General features: G+C 35.5%; 1 protein-coding gene across 1 annotated transcript in view; it reads right to left on the reverse strand.

The window, feature by feature from the left end:
* Window positions 1-16,875, reverse strand: part of PCLO (piccolo presynaptic cytomatrix protein) — a 591,416-nt gene that overhangs the window by 192,421 nt on the left and 382,120 nt on the right. Inside the window, 1 exon segment of the mRNA XM_043967589.1 lies at window positions 503-628. Within this exon segment, the coding sequence (XP_043823524.1) occupies window positions 503-628 (126 nt within the window).

Here is a 16,875-nt window from a genome sequence, read left to right on the forward strand (position 1 = left end):
AGTTCATCATAAACTGGAGATTCTTAAGATATAATGAGGTAGATTACTCTCTAAAACTGAAAGAATCAATAAGTACCTAGCAATTTTTTTTTAGCTCCTAAATTGCCATGTATTTATAAGTCTGTTGTAATGTTAATAGCAATTTGCTTCTCCTTGGTCCTTACAGAAATATCAGTAAATTGCCCAACCCAAACTATTTTGGAAAATTATTCAGAAAGCACAAACACCTTGGAATAATTAGATTTTTCAAAATAAAACAGGACTTTCAAATGTCTAAAAAGCCACCAAAATGGAAAGATGAAATTGAAAACAGAATATAGTGATATCATCAGGAGAAATTTTAAGAATCCAAAATAGAATAAATACCATTTAACTAAGTAAATAAATACCTAAGACAAAGTAAATGATATGCCATTGCAACTCATATATCAATTAATGATGTATAGACTTTATACATCAATTCTTCATTTCTGGAATTTTAACTGAATTGATTTTTTCTTACCTTCAATTAGTTTTCCTGTCTGCTCCGCACTTCCTCCAGGGAGGATCTTGGCAATATAGGCTCCAATTTCTCCACTATTTCCTGGGATTTCTTTTCCACCTACTATTCTGATTCCTAACCCATTACCTATTTAAAAAATAAATATTGGAAGCTGTAAGAACTGAGGTAACATATCAGAGGGATAATGAATAAAGCTCCACGAATTTAGACATCAACAGTCATACAATGTATATAGATAGTATGCAAACCATTCCAATCCAACAAGCATTTATTAAGCTCTGATTCCATGCAAGGCGGTATTTTAAATGATGCTAAGTAAAGTGAGCAGAACCAACAGGACATTGCACACAGTAACAGCAATATTGCCTGATGATTAATGGTGACAGACTTAGTTCTTCTCAGCAATACAATGATCAAAGACAATTCCAAAAAACTCGTGATAGAAAATGCTCTCCACATCCAGAAAAAGAACTATGGAGTCTGAATGCAGATTGAAGCATACTATTTTCACGTTTGTTGTTTTCTTCTTTCTTGTGGTTTTCCCTTTTTGTTCTGATTCTTCTCTCACAACATGACCATTGTGGAAATATGTTTAACATGATTGTATTGCATAACCTATATCAGATTGATTATGATCTTTAGGAGTGGGGAGGGAAGGGTGTGGGAAGAAAAATTTGGAACTCAAAATCTTAAAAATTAATGAATGTTGAAAACTATCTTTACATAAAAATGGAAAATAAAATAAAATACATTTTTTAAAAAAGACAATGTCATATACAGGTATCTATACACATAGGTTGGAATTAGATACCGTGAAAATATTCAGTTATTATTTCAATAACTTTGTGATATGTCAATGGACTTTTCTGGGCATTTTCCTAGTCCACAGGTAGCTAGGTAGTAAGTCTACATTAAAACTGAACAACCAGGGCAGCTAGGTGGCTCAGTGGATAAAGCACTGGCCCTGGATTCAAGAGGACCTAAGTTCAAATACAGCCTCAGACACTTGACATTTACTATCTGTGTGATGATGGGCAAGTCACTTAACCCTCATTGCCCTGAAAAACAAACAAAACAAACAAAACTGAACCACCAATTTTTGATGATGTCTGAATCTAAATTCATAGCCTAGGTATGGGCAATTAAGAAGAAAGAAATCTTATCTGATAGCTTCCAGTTCCAACCTCTTCAAAATTAATGTATTTATGCATGTGTCAGTCTTAGGGGGTGCTATAAAGGTAAAATCTAGCAGCAAATTTTTTGAAGGTTCTGCTTATGGTACTATGGGGAAGGACAATCATTTGCAAATGCCAGCCACCTTTATAAAAAAAAAAAACTGTCATGCTCCAAAAATGTTGACTAAGGAGTAGCCCCACTAAGAAAATGATATAATATTTACTCCATATATATGTGAAATCAAATTACTTCTCATTTTATTGGAAAATAATTAATAATAAAAGCTAGCATGTATATAGCATTATAAAATTTACAGATCACTTTAAATAGATTATTTCATTTGATTTGTACAACATTCCTGTGAGTTCCATACTATTATTTTCCCCATTTTACAGATGAGGAAAATAAAGCAGAAAAAAGTTAAATGACTTGTTCAGGATGAAAAAGCTAGTAAATGTCTGAGGCAGGATTTATATTTGATCAAGGAGGTAACAGGGAGCCACTGATCTTCCTATCTTTGAGTCCTACTTTCAATCTATTCATCACAAAGCTGCCTCATGAATAAGATAAACTGATTCATTTAGATATGTAAATACCTATGGTTGATAATAAATATGTAAATATAATTCCAGTTCATGAATTTTCTAATAATTATTTCCCCATTAAAGTTTATATGTTTTCATGGCATTTATTTCAAGGTAGTCAAAATAGTCTTCTTTAAGACATTTAATTCTTTATATCTTAAGGAATGGACTAGAGATAAGCACAAAGAGCAGATCAGAGATAGGTTAGGAGGAGAAATGTTTGCAGCTGGACACAATTTCCTATGAGTTACATATTATTAAATTGTCATTCTTTGGAGGGCACTCTCTTATCTTAGCAAATGATTTATATATATATGTGTGTATATAGGATTACATCCACATGATTTATTTTTATTATAAAATTTAAATAGTAATTAAATTTTTAAATATTAGAAGACCTCATTTAAATGGATGTCAGAAAATGGTACCTATAGCCAAAATACGAATATTTTAATTCTATCTCCTCTTTTTAAAAAATCTGGCTTGCTTCAGCAGTAACAATAAGGAAAACTAATATTATACATCTTTAAGATTTCAAATAGATGTTTTACATCTATTGGTTCATTGTTACCCCCCACTTGATCCTCACTATACCCTGTGAGATGGGTAATACCACCATTATTATTATTGTTCTAATTGTTGTTTCCATTTTACAGATGAAGAAACTAAAGCTCAGAGAAGTGACTTAAGGTCATACAGCTAGGAAATGGAAGACCTAGGATTTGAACCCAGGTGTCCTAACTCCATATCCAGTTATTTTTCCAACAAGTAATTTTAAATCTCTGTTCAGTTTCTTTAATACAATTAATCTTTTAAAAGTTTACGTTTTGAGGGCAGGTAGGTGGCACAGTGGATAAAGCACTGGCCCTGGATTTAGGAGAACCTGAGTTCAAATCTAACCTCAGACACTTGACACTTACTAGCTGTGTGACCCTGGGCAAATCACTTAACCTTCATTGCCCTGCAAAAAACAAACAAACAAAACAAAAAAACAAAAAAAAGTTTGTTTCCCAAATTTAAAAATATATAATTATTAATGACAAATAAGTCCCTATATATAATTTTTTGTAACAGTCTGATAATACCTCAGAATTAAATAAGTATGAAATAAGAGAATATTAAAATTAGAAAGGATGTTAGAAAGACAAGACCTTTTTTTGGGGAGGGGGGCAGGGCAATGAAGGTTAAGTGACTTGCCCAGGGTCACTCAGCTAGTAAGTGTCAAGTGTTTAAGGCCAAATTTGAACTCAGGTCCTATTGAATCCAGGGCCAGTGCTCTATCCACTGTGCCACCTAGCTGCCCCCTTAGAAAGACAAGACTTTAGGGGTAGGTGAGGGAAGAAATGATATTCTGAGTTGGGAGACGGGAGGCAATAGAGTTGTTTTCCTTCTGCTATGAAGACAGAACTGAGAGTGGTAATTCCCACCTATTGCTCCTAGTTGTTCTCTCTGCAAGAATTCAAATCCATTTTCACATTCTAGTTCTTTAAATTATGAAAAGGAATTCAGAGAAACTTGAGAAGACATATGCACAGGTACAGAGCATTTTATAGGATGTTCCCTCCCAGATAAAGAAAAGCAATATTTAAATACCTCAGAAACTTGATTAAAGCAGTAACCAATCATGACTAACCAACAGTCAAACTTGTCTCCTGTATCTTAGCAGAGATATGATATAGTATAGGTGCAGAGTGAAGCATGTATTTTCAGAGGTAGCAACTGTGTTGATTTGTTTTGCTTCTCTTATTCAAAGTGAGTGCTAGGGGGTGGTTGGGGAGGAAACCACTGGGAAGTGACAGAGATGCAAAAATAAAATAATATTGATAAACCATTTCAATATTGTCCTTTAAATACTTGACGGCAGCTGTATATATAGTTTGACACACTGATACTAGGACTTGGCATAGAATATTCTTGGATTAAGACAGAGGGAAATTCTTTGTTTATGTAGAAATATTTCTAGCCATTTTTAGTAGAAAAAAATGAAAGGAATGTGATTGTAAATCAGTTGGAAAGTAGTTGAACAAACTGTGATATAAGAATATAATGAGTGTGGTTCAGTGGATAAAGCACAGTCCCTGAATTCAGGAGGACTTGAATTCAAATCCAAACTCAGACACTTGACACTTATAGTTGTGTAACCCTGGGCAAGTCACTTAGCCCTCATTTCCCCATCTCCCCCCCCCAAAAGAATATAATGAATATTATTACACCATAATAAATGATGGATATAAAGATTTGGGGTTTTTTGGGGGAAGATTGATAGAGGAAAATAAATAAAAACAGTTGATCAACTGGCACAATTACTAAATAATATAAAGAAAACACTGAAAGGTTCAAATTCTTGTCATTGAAGTTACTAGTCATGACTTCAGATCCTGACAAATGAATTATGTCTTCCTGTTTTCATCATTAACATGGAAGACAATAGGTGTAGAACACGGTATATGCTATTAGACATGGCCACCATTTGGATTCATATTGCTTGATTATGCTTACTTATTATGGGGGGCAGTTTATTGCTCAAGTCTAGAAGACAACATGAAATAACAGAAATATTTTTTAAAAGACCATCAATAAAACTTGGAAAAATGAAAAAAAAATTCCCCAGAGACAAATAAAACTTCAGTAAGTCCATTAGTTTAAACTAGTGGTAACTATTAATGTACATATGGTGATATGATAAGTTTTTCCAAATGCCTGTGCTGATTCTATAAAGTAGAGCTTCTAAAAAGAGAGAGATTTTTCCAATGGCCAGTTGGGAACTTAAACATCTTTTCCCATTTCTGGACAAAAATCACAATAAATGCAGTAGAATAGAGTAGTTCATGCAGAAAACATATAATAAAAACATGAATCCTTTCTAATAGCAACCATACATATGTAATATTTTTCTCATGTTTATAGGCAAAATATCACGTGAAAGAATAACCTTGTAATCTAACAGATAGGATCCTGGGATGTAAAGGATATTACTGAGGTGTTGGTCTAACATGGCAATATATAACTATTCTCCAATAAAAGATGTTTCTTTTTTTTTTTTTTTAGTGAGGCAACTGGGGTTAAGTGACTTGCTCAGGGTCACACAGCTAGTAAGTGTTAAGTATCTGAGGCCAGATTTGAACTCAGGTACTCCTGACTCCAGGGTTGATGCTCCATCCACTGCGCCACCTAGCTGCCCAAGAGATGTTTCTTGACAATTGATTGTACTAGGTAGCCAAGAAACTTGAACCAGATTTCTTCCCTAACTCCTTCTTTGTGGAGAATAAAGAAATGAGCAGTAAAGAGAAACATTCAAATCCCAACACAGTGGATATTAAGATGTAGTTCTCCAAGTCAGGTAAAAACAAAGGAAAATAATAAGGGATAATAGGAATTGTGGTTAGGCTGGTGTTGTTAGGAATAGAAATCTAACAAGTTCCTCAAATTCAGCCTTCCCCCATGTCTAGAATATACTCCCTCCTCCCTTTTGCCTCTTAGAATGTGTGGTTTCTTTCAAGGCTCAGCTCACAGGTCACTTCTGGTAGAAACACAGTCTTTTTTCCCTTCTCAGATCAACTTGTAATTCCATATATGTTTATATGTTATGTCCCTCAATAGAATGTCAGTTCCATAACAGCCAAGTATGTTTGTCACTAGGTCTTTCTATCCCCAGTGCCCAGAATAGTACCACAGTATCTTTTCTTGTACACAGTAGATGCTTAACAAATGGTTGTTGAATTTAATTTAATCCAACTTCTTCTTGACATTTACTTATTTTTATTAAATGATCATTTTCCCAGTTGCCTTGGTTAGAAACTATCAGTTCATATTTGTTTCCCTCTTTCCTCCTGTCATTTGATAAATAATCAGTCACCAAACCTTGTCCATTCTTCCTTCATAATACCTCTTGCATTGCATTTCACAGAATGGCACTCCAGAAGTCATCTAGTCTAAGCCCCCTTATTTTGCATATTAGGAAAAACAGTTCCAGAAAGATTAAGGGACTGGTCTCATTGTTGGTTAAGTGGCAGAAATGGGATTTCAATTCTACTTCTCTGACTCTAAATCTAACATTCTTTTTGTTGCACTACAGGGCCTCCCTCTTTATTGTGTACCAGACTCTCACAATATCATATTTCAATTAGTATAGTAGACTCCTTTCAATTCTTATCCCCAGTCCAAGTGAAGTTATTAATTTGCTGTGAAAGAAATACAGCAGTTATAGCAGGAAGCATAATTTGGTTTTGGTAAATTATTTTACTATGACATAGGAAATAAAACTACTGCTTAGTAAATAGTTGTTTAATCTGTTATTCCTAATAAGCAGACTAGATGCTGAGTTATAAAGAATTAAACACTAAAAAGGAGGGAGGGATGGCTCCTACTAGGGTCTGAGGGAACTGAGGCCTAAGAAGTTTAAACTTCTTGTTCAAGGTCACACAGATAATCATAATCTATAGAATCAGATTTCAAAATGCCATGCTACTTCTGGGTGTTAGTTTAAAAATCTACATAATGGGTATAATACTGGATCTACTGACCTCATATCATTGTTATAGGGTATCAAGTGAGATAAGAAAATACATGAAACACTTTGAACAATAAAAGTGCTATATAAAATGAAAGGTATTACTGTTAACAAAATGATCAAATATATGCTATGAGCTATTGCCAAGAAAAGGAAATCACCTTCATCCTGCCTCATCCTCAGTCCACTGAAAACTCAGCAGGAATCCCTTCAAAAATTTATGCTAACCCAGTATGTCCATATAGGGAGAAGGTAAAGTATGAAGAATGTCTGACTGAATTTGATAAACTTTGTGCCTGAGATCCCATTTTGGAAAAACAAAAAACAAAAAAAGCTCCTTTATTCTTAGTTACCACATTTGCAACTCATCACGAGATAGGGTGACAAGAATAATAGGAGAGGTTCATAACATGTATCAGAACAATTATGAGAGAAATGATGTGTGGCTATTAATAGCAGGAACAGGTGAAATGCAGAAAAAATATCATCAAAGAGAATTCCAGTCACTGCAGGATGCAGATACAAAAGAAAAATAAAAGGAGAATATTTGAAAACATGCTCTTTTTATTATAGCTTATAAAAAGCTCAAAATACATTGTCTCACTAAATGATAGTCATGTACCTTGGTTTGCACAAAGAAATGCCCTGCTGTGTGCTGGGAAGATTTATTCTATAGTTTTCTATAAATTACCTTCAGCACAAAGAAGTGATTCCTGAAATTTGTATATAAATGTCTTTCCACCGGTAGGAAGATACTAGATACATAAAAGGACAATTTCATAGTTGACAGCATGAAGAAAAACTGTTAAAATTATTCATCTCATTCCTCTACGTAGAAACCTATAAAGTGTTTATATACCTTGATGACAGCTGTAAATGTTCACATACTTAGCATAGGTTTAGGATATGTTTATAGTCTTCTGACAAAGCTGAACTTTGTATGAACTTTGTAAGCATCATTCACATACTAGCCACACATGTCCTTAACCCCTTGCACAAGGGCATCAAAATTTTATCTTTTATAATTCTGTTTTAAGGAGCAGATTCCTTGTTTCAATACCAGTCCAAAAGGTACTTAGTCTGCAATTCTGTAAAAAATCCTTCCTTTCCCCCAAAAAGAAGAGTTATGAATGACTGCTCAGATAAGTAAACAGCTTAAAGGAAAACAAATTCTATCCTCTCCCCATAGAGAGAAAACAAAACTAAACAAAACCCCACAACATTTGATTTTTAACTGTTGGGAAAAAGCAATAAAAATATCAAGTGCTCTTCAACATTTTGATACAAAATCCATTCAACAAACAACAGACTCAGTCAAAATATTACTGGACAAATCTTTGACACATTGAATGTCATAATTTCCTTATCTATGGGTTTTTATAACTGTTTCTTTGGGAAGTTGAGAATGAAAAATGGATTTTGTTAGTCCTCCTCCTGCTACCAACATAGCTTATGAAAGTTACTTTAATTTTAACTTAACACATTGTTATTGTTATTTTATATGTAAATAGAGAAAGGAGGATGGGAAGGAGGGGGAAAGGGGGGAGAAGAAGAGAGGGAGAGAAGGAAGTGAAGGATGGGAAGAGAGGAAGGAGGAGGGAAGGAGGATAGGAGGGAGGGAGAGACAGAGAGACTGAGAGAAACAGAGAGAGAGAGAGAGAGAGAGAGAGAGAGAGAGATAAAAAACATTCATATAGTCATATAGGAAACTCACACATCTAATAAGTAGGGGGAGCCAGATTTGATATCAGGTATTCCCTGACTTCAGCACACTACTGAATAAATCAATCAACCAATCTCTCTCTCTCTCTCTCTCTCTCTCTCTCTCTCTCTCTCTCTCTCTCTCTCTCTCTCTCTCTCCCTCTCCCTCTCTCCCTCTCCCCCCTCTCCTCCTCCTCCTTCTTCTCCTCCTCCTCTTCCTCCCCCCTTCTCCCTCTCTCCCTTTCTCCCTCTCTTCCTCTCTTTCTAGTTAAGGATTGTAGGACCATGCTTCAAATTTCTGTGTGGATTATATCCAGATCATAAGTTGGCCATCACAGGCTTTGTTAAGATTATGTTAAAACTAATAAGCCCCAAACATGAAACAAGAAAACAGTGCCCAGAGATGAAAATATTGCTTGGTCTGTCTTCATTATAACATCATTTGTGATAAGAGGCTTATACTATATGGCTGATTTTAGAAGAGACTAGGTATTTTTTCCCATTGTACCTGGTTTTAAAAAATGTAATGACAAAAAATGATTTTCATTCCAAAACTTTAAAATATTATTTTTTTTCTCTCAGAGGCATCTCAGTTGCAAATCACTGATCACTTCTCATCACTGCTAAATGCTAAATGCTTAGCTTTCTGCATAGCTGTTTACACAATGAAAACAAGAGAAAGCTGCTGACTGCTGAGTTATTGACATTGGTAATTAAGTCTGGCACCGGATCATTTGACATAAATGTGATTGCTTGTTTGTTAGGCCCAACTTAGTACTTGCTGTCTATGCAGGACCATGATCAAAAAGGACCCCAGAAATCAGATTCTTGCAACCCTTCTAAGCATCCATTTTCTCTCCTGTAAAATTATGGACTAGGTAGGTTTTGATACTAGAAGTTAATGGTAGAGAGTTCAAGCTTAAGAAATATATATTTATCTGTTTCAATACATACATTATCTACTATTTGGGGTTATAAGGCATTTCTACAGTGACCAAGGGAAGAGCATTCTTTGCAGAAACCTACACCAAATGCAGAGCTTTCTAGAATCATTGTTAAATTTTTGTTTATACCAGAATTACTTGACCATGTTTCCTGATATGATGTAATGGATAGAGAGCTAGCCTAGTGTTCAGGAAGTCCTGGGTTCAAGCTGCACCTTTGCCATATGCTGCCTATATGAATCCAGGGAAGTTATTTAATATCCTAGTTTTTTTGGCAACTGTTTAAGATTATGCATTTCAGAGAAGGGCTGACCTGCATTATAATAATAAGTTAGCATTTATATAGGTCTTTATGGTTTGCAAAACACATTACAAATATCTCATTTTATTCTCACGGCAATGCTGGGACTTAAATCTATTATTTTTTTAATACTTTTTTTTTGTTTGTTTTATTTTTTTTGTTTGTTTGTTTTTGCCAAACAGTGAGGGTTAAGTGGCCTGCACAGGGTCACACAGCTAGTATCAAGTGTCTGAGGCTGGATTTGAACCCAGGTCCTCCTGACTCCAGTGCTGGTGCTTTATCGACTGAGCCACCTAGCTGCCCCCCGCCCCACCCCGATATCTATTCTTATCCTCATTTTACAGATGAGGAACTGAGGCATAAAGAATTTAAGTGACTTGTGTAGGTTCAAACAGCCAGTGTCAAAGGCCAGATTTGAACATAAGTCTGCCTGAATACAAGGCCACTGCTTTATCCACTGCTCTATTTTCCCTCATCTGGAGAGTTCTTTCTAATGAAATCATGGACTTGACCCTACCCATTATATAATTGGATGAAACTTGCAGATGTGTTATTCCCAAAGGCTTTAACTTGATTTGAAATGCCAAATATGTCAAGGAAAATACGAGAAGGGGGAAAGAGAAAGAGAGAAGGGGTACGTGAGGGAGTACCAGAGATAAACAGTGAGTACTAGAAAGATAATTGTCAGTTTAATTGAAATTTTCTTATAGACAGAAATTACAAAAGAATTCCCACAACAACAGATAATATGAATCTACTCTTGCAAAAGCCAATGAACTAGGGCCTGAGTCAGAAAAATAACATAAAGTGATGCTATAGTTTCTTAAAATTTAATATCTTTTTTCCCTGAGAGTATATCATATCTTCCTGTCTCCCAGTGAATGATCTTACTACTATGAAATAGTAGTTTATGAAATAATTACAGCTTCTTCTATATTATAGTTCATTATTGCAAACAAGCTGGCCTGAGAGTCAGGAAAGGAAGAGGGGCATACATAAAGAAAGAAGATAGACATCCAAGTTGAAATATAAGTTACCATGGGGAAAATAGGATGTGTTGAGGTCACACATAAACAGAAAATAGGACAAACCAAAAAGGCACTGAGAAAAGGCCAGGATGAAGACCAGGGAAATGCTAAGAAGCAAATAGCTGCCAGTGAGGCTGTTGGTACAATTATATACAAAAAGGCCTATAGACATTTCTCTGACCCACCAGCTTTTTTTTTTTCTTATAGAGGCCCATCCAATCTGGATTTCCCCCTGGGATTTGAAAGTGTTAATATTTTCATACAAATTTTAAAAAATATAACATGTATAAGTGTAAGTATAAGGCAATGAATTGGGGCAGGTTAAAACATAAATATGGCACGGTCTAATTTAGGCAACATGGTACAGTGTATGTGTGCTGGTAGGATTTTTTTTGGGGGGGGGTGCGTGGAGGGAGGCAACTGGAGTTAAGTGACTTGCCCAGGGTCACACAGCTAGTAAGTGTCAAGTGTCTCAGGCTGGATTTGAACTCAGGTCCTGTTGAATCCAGAGCTGGTGCTTTGTCCACTGCACCACCTAACTGCCCCAACTAGTAGGATTTAGATACAAAGAACCTGGGTTAAAATCCTGTCCTTTCTATGTACTACTAACATAACAGTGGGCAAAGGTCACTTCATCTGTTTGGGTCCCAGTGTTCTCAAAAATAAAATGAGGTGTTGTTCTCTAAGGTCCCTTCCAATTCCAAATCTATGATTTTATGATAATTTCACCATATTTATAAATATAATCTGTCAGAATTTGCATTTAAAAGCAAGACACTTTGGTCCACCATTCTATGAAATTATTACTACAAAAAGTGTCCGTGCTTTAATAAAAATAAATTAGTATCTTTTCTCTGAATGCCATAGTTCTTAAAAATATATAATTTAAAGTAACATATTTTTCTTCTTACTATCTATGGAAGGGGAGAAGTAGGAGGAGAAAAAGGAGAAGAGAAAGAGGAAGAGGAACAAAAGAAGGAAAAGAGGATCCTTTCTGTATTACCAGTACATACATTGGTTTTCATTCAAATCTTTTTGTTAAAAAAATTCCTCACTCAGAGAAGGATGCTCTTCATACTTCAAGAACATCAGCTATTAGTCTGTGTATCTTTCGAGGACAGATAAAGAATTCAGTTAAAGAAAGGAAGGGAATAAGTATATAGCTCCTATTCAATGAGGTAAACAGGAGTCAAGTGACTTGGACAGGGTTGCTAGAGAGAGCTACTGAAATGTCCGAGGCTGGATTTGAACTCAGATGTCTTCAGGCCCAGTGGTCTACCCACCATGACATCTAAAGTGAGCTATTTGTCTTTTTGTCAGTGCAGAGAAAGTTAACTGGTAAGGATTCATTAAGCAGTGAGCATTTACTAAGTACCTACTCCATTCCAAGAATTCTTCTTGGTGCTAAGAAAACAAAGAAAATAAAACCGTTCTTTCTCTATTGGGGGGAGCAACATAAACACATGTGACCCGTGGTGCAAGGTTACCAGGACATCCAGACTCACATAGAGCCCATCTGATCATAGGGTTGACCCTGGGAAAAGAATTTTATCCTTTCAAACTGAGTGAAAAGACTATAATTTGGACTGTTCTCAGAGAGTGTTTAGTTTCAAGCTGCGCAACCTTGTCCGCCCCCCCCCCCCGAATTCCCAGCAGGGGGCCATCTAGCAGACAAGAATGAGAAACCAAGGCCCCTAGGACTTAAGCCTGAGCAGGGCTTGGAACAGGGCCTGTGCTCTATGGGAACCTTAGCTGAGAGTTTCCCTTGAGGTGGCTGAGATGACTCCGATGCCCCCACTTAAGTTTTGTTTCTTGAAAAGTTATGTATATTTATGTATGTTAACACAGCACTGTTCTAGTAATCAATGGACATTCTTGCCCAGAATAAGGTAAAGGCCTAGTATCTCAATCTGATTGGTCATTACAGTTACCATGTTTGGGGGTGGGGAGGCTGTGATTGGTTGTTTCTATAATGGATTGGTCGAGAGGGACCCTTGGTGGGTATAAATAATGATGCAGGACCTCACTTCAGGTGAATTCTCCAGCACATTCAGAAGAGTGCCCATCTTCATGAAGATGAATAAAAAAGCTTTCACCCACACTCTGCTGCCTGCTTGGATTCTTCGAGATGCGAGCTGCTAGCACTTGAGCTGTGCGACACTATTCGAGCTGTTAGCTGCGTTTCTAATAAAACAAACCCCAAACCCTTAGAATATGTGACAATGTAAAGGAGCCAAGAGCAAAAAGTTATCAAGGAATAATTGATAACTACAAACATAAAGATAACAGAAAATAGACAAAACACTTATAGAAAATCCTATAAATTCCCTTTAGAAATGAATTTAAAGTTGTCATCAGCACAACCACAACACTGTGGTAATTGTTTCACAGAGGTCCTACTAAATCTCACCAGCATTCCCCAAAACTTATTAACATTTTCTCAAACACTTTCTTAAGTCTAGATAATCAACAAAACAATAAATCAAGCCTTGAGTATTACCATTTGCTCATTTTAATTGTTCACATTCAAAATCTAACAATTATTGGTCCGAATTGGTTCCAGCACACCTCCCCTAATAGTTTCAGAACTAGCGGCACATAGTAGGCACTTAATAAATTTTAATAAATTTTAGAACAAGCAGTTGCTTGCCCATCTGGCTTGACATTTCATTTCATGCTTTGCTATCTCTCTTCTCCACCTCTTCCCTGAGGAAGAAAATTGTAAAGTAGAAGAATGTGTTTCATAATTTATTACCTCCCTTCCAGTGTCCCTTTTTTTTCCTGGAGTCAACGATTTGTTAAAATTATTATTATTATCAGAAGCAGCAGCATCAGTAGTAGTAGTGTTTTAGGTTAACTTCTACCTTTTCTTAAGAAATTTTCCCTTTAACTATAAAGCTGATAATAGCATTTTATATTTATGTCAAGTTTCCATTTAGAACTTTTTGTGGTATATGATATAATGTGGTGTCTTGCATCTAATTTTTTTCCAACTGCTTTTGAGTTTTCTCATCAGTTCTTGCTGCATAGATGGATTCTTATGCCAGGATTTTGTGTTCTTAGGTTTATCAAATATTAGGTTACTGCAATGGATTTTTCTGTATCTTTTCTTCCACTCTTGATACATGGCTCATCTACCTACTTTTCTGGACATATGTTTCTTGTAAACAATTTTAGCAGCAATATCCTTAAGTCTGTTGATATCCTTCATGTGTTTTCCACTGCATTTTAGTCATCTAAAATTTTAATTTTTCTGAGCTTGTGCTCTTTCAAGATTTACAAGCATATTGAATCACTGGGAGACTATTGGTATTAAATGATATTTTGTGACAGCATGCAGTTCAAGATCATAATAACAAGAGCTCTATCAGTTTCCAAAATGTAAACCAGCTTATCTTCTCTTATTCAACTCTGGATACAGCCTATTATTTATCTGTCAGATCAAATTATTTATCCTCTATGGGTCTCAGTTTTCTCACCTGCAAAATGGCCTCTTTGGCAACTTCCTACTCAAGAAGATCCTGTGATCCATTGTATTTCTACATAGACACAAAAAAGTTGGGACGTATGTATTTGTATGCTTGTACATGAGTGTAATTTATACATACATATTCATGTATATACAATTAAGAATTAGTTATAAAGGAGATCTTAGAGATGAATAAATTCTCAGTCATATTCCCGGAGAAGTTACAAACTTGTCCAAAGTTATATAGGTTCTTATTATCATATGATTCTTATTTATTTTACACATGCTTTAAGCTGGACCAACAATCAACTGATCATGTATATTTTTCAGAGTGATTCAATAATTAATCTCATGCCAATGAGAGGTCTTTTTTCCTGTCTTGAAACAAATCATGGATGGTTTTTTGCATTAATTAGAGATACTTGTATGCAATTGACATAAAGTTCAAAATATATAGATATAATAGATGCCCTTATCCAATATTATAATTCTATATTTTAGGAAGTTATTGTATTGCTTTGAGGAACGGTATGCCTTTATAGAAGTTAGTTTTAGTAATACTTAGAAATTACTTACTGTTTTTCATTTAGTGAGGAAATCCTTTTTGTAATCAATATATCTTCCTTATTAATTGAAAAAATACAGTAATAATTCATTTACCACTCAAAATGCCTTTTTCTACTTCTCAGAATGTTGATTTTTTTTAGCCTTGTAAAATGCTTGAATAGAATCATAAAGGAAAAGGAGATTGCCCAACTACAGCTTTTCTGGATACTCCCTTTCTGCCACTAGGTTATTAGAGGGAAGTCAAGGCTCTCCTACTTTTCGCAATGGCAGAAATCACAGGGTCTCCAGAGAAAGGCTAGGCCAACTCCTGGACCAGAAATCTATTCATCCACTCATACAGCCAATCTATATTAGATGGCTCGTACCCAGACACAATGTATTATTATTATTTTTTTTGGTGAATGCTAGATAAAATGAGCAAAGGTAATACCATCTTACTTAGCTCCAAAGACAAGGCTAGTTCTGGTCTGCTAGGTTCTCATCCAAGAAGATAGCCTAATGTTAGTATGATCTTACATAAAATACAAATAAAAAATTGCCTAAAAAGGTGCTTAATCTTCCCTAAGGGCTTTATGTCTGGACTGTTCTTTACAGGAGGATTATAGACCTAATCCAGTGTCCTAAAACAACCCAGGAATGAACTAAAATAATTGGGGGAGTTTAAAATAAATACAATATTCTGTGAGTGAAATATAGGAATAAAATTGGGTCAGATATTCCAGTTCCTACCTGGAAACTTCAGGTGGTAAAGTATAAGAAACTTGGTAGTATTACAGTAAACAATATAAGCTCTAAAAGTAATTGTTTTGAGCCTATGGGATGGTTTTTGATGAGTTGTTTTCACTAAGAAATTGATTTGTGCTCGGTAGGCTATTTGTCCAAACCTAGCTTTATGAAGCAGTGTGCTAATTAAGGCACCAAAAGGTATTATCGGATTATAATATTAAATATAACATTATGTGTAGTCAGTGAGGAATCATTTATCATACTATTTTGAGGACTAATTATTATACAGAAATCATAGATTCTTCTGACCATAAAAAGTATCAATTGATTAGGAGTAGTACTAGATCTTCTTCAAAAGTAGATTTGGGGTGGGGGGGCAATGAGGGTTAAGTGACTTGCCCGGGGTCACACAGCTCGTAAGTGTCAATTGTCTGAGGTCAAATTTGAACTCAGGTCTTCCTGAATCCAGGGCCAGTGTTTTATCCACTGCACCACCTAGCTGCCCCACTAGATCTTCTAAAAACTTCATTCTATAGATGTTTTTCCTCCCATGAATAAGTATTTGTTTAGTTCTCTGGAACTTAACATTTTAAAAATTAGATTTGTTTTTCTTTAGATTACAACAAAAATATGTTGGATTATTTGAGTGTTAATATGATAAATCATTACTCAAACATGATACATAATTTCAAAATGTTTAACTCATAATCTTTCAATTTTATAAAATATCAAACATTCTCCTACCTGTCTGACCATCCTCCGTTTCCTTTGCTGGATCTTCATCCAGGTCACATCCACTTACCATGCATAACTCCAAGTCATTTACCAGGACCACAGTCTCTTCTCTATTTCTCCTATTTCATTTGGTGATCTCCTCAGATCCCCTATATTCAATTATCCAACCCAACTGTCTCTCCTAACCTCCATTTTCCCATCTCACACTACCTCTTGGACATCTCAAATTGGATGTCCTGTAGACATCTTAAACTCAACATGTTTATTAATGAATTAATTACCTGCTCCTATACTTAGTTAGTTGCCAAGTCTTGTTGTTTTTACCTTAACAACATCTCATGTTTACATCCTATTTTTGTCTCTGACAGTACCACCACCCTGGTACAGGCCCTCAAAGACCATAATCTTTTCATTCTTCTTATGCCTTCCTCACTCTGGTGTACTTTGTAATCCAGAGACACTACCCTCCTTCCTATTCCTCACACAGGACATTCTATCTCTGACCTATGGGTTTTTTCACCAACTACCCCTCAAATTACTATTGTTGTATTACTTCCTCTAGCATCATTCAACAGTATATGATTTAGAGAAGAGAAAGCAGATGTTGGGCGTATCCTGGCACTGGGTTTGTC

This window comes from Dromiciops gliroides, chromosome 5, assembly GCF_019393635.1.
Source record: "Dromiciops gliroides isolate mDroGli1 chromosome 5, mDroGli1.pri, whole genome shotgun sequence".
Classification (NCBI taxonomy): domain Eukaryota; kingdom Metazoa; phylum Chordata; class Mammalia; order Microbiotheria; family Microbiotheriidae; genus Dromiciops; species Dromiciops gliroides.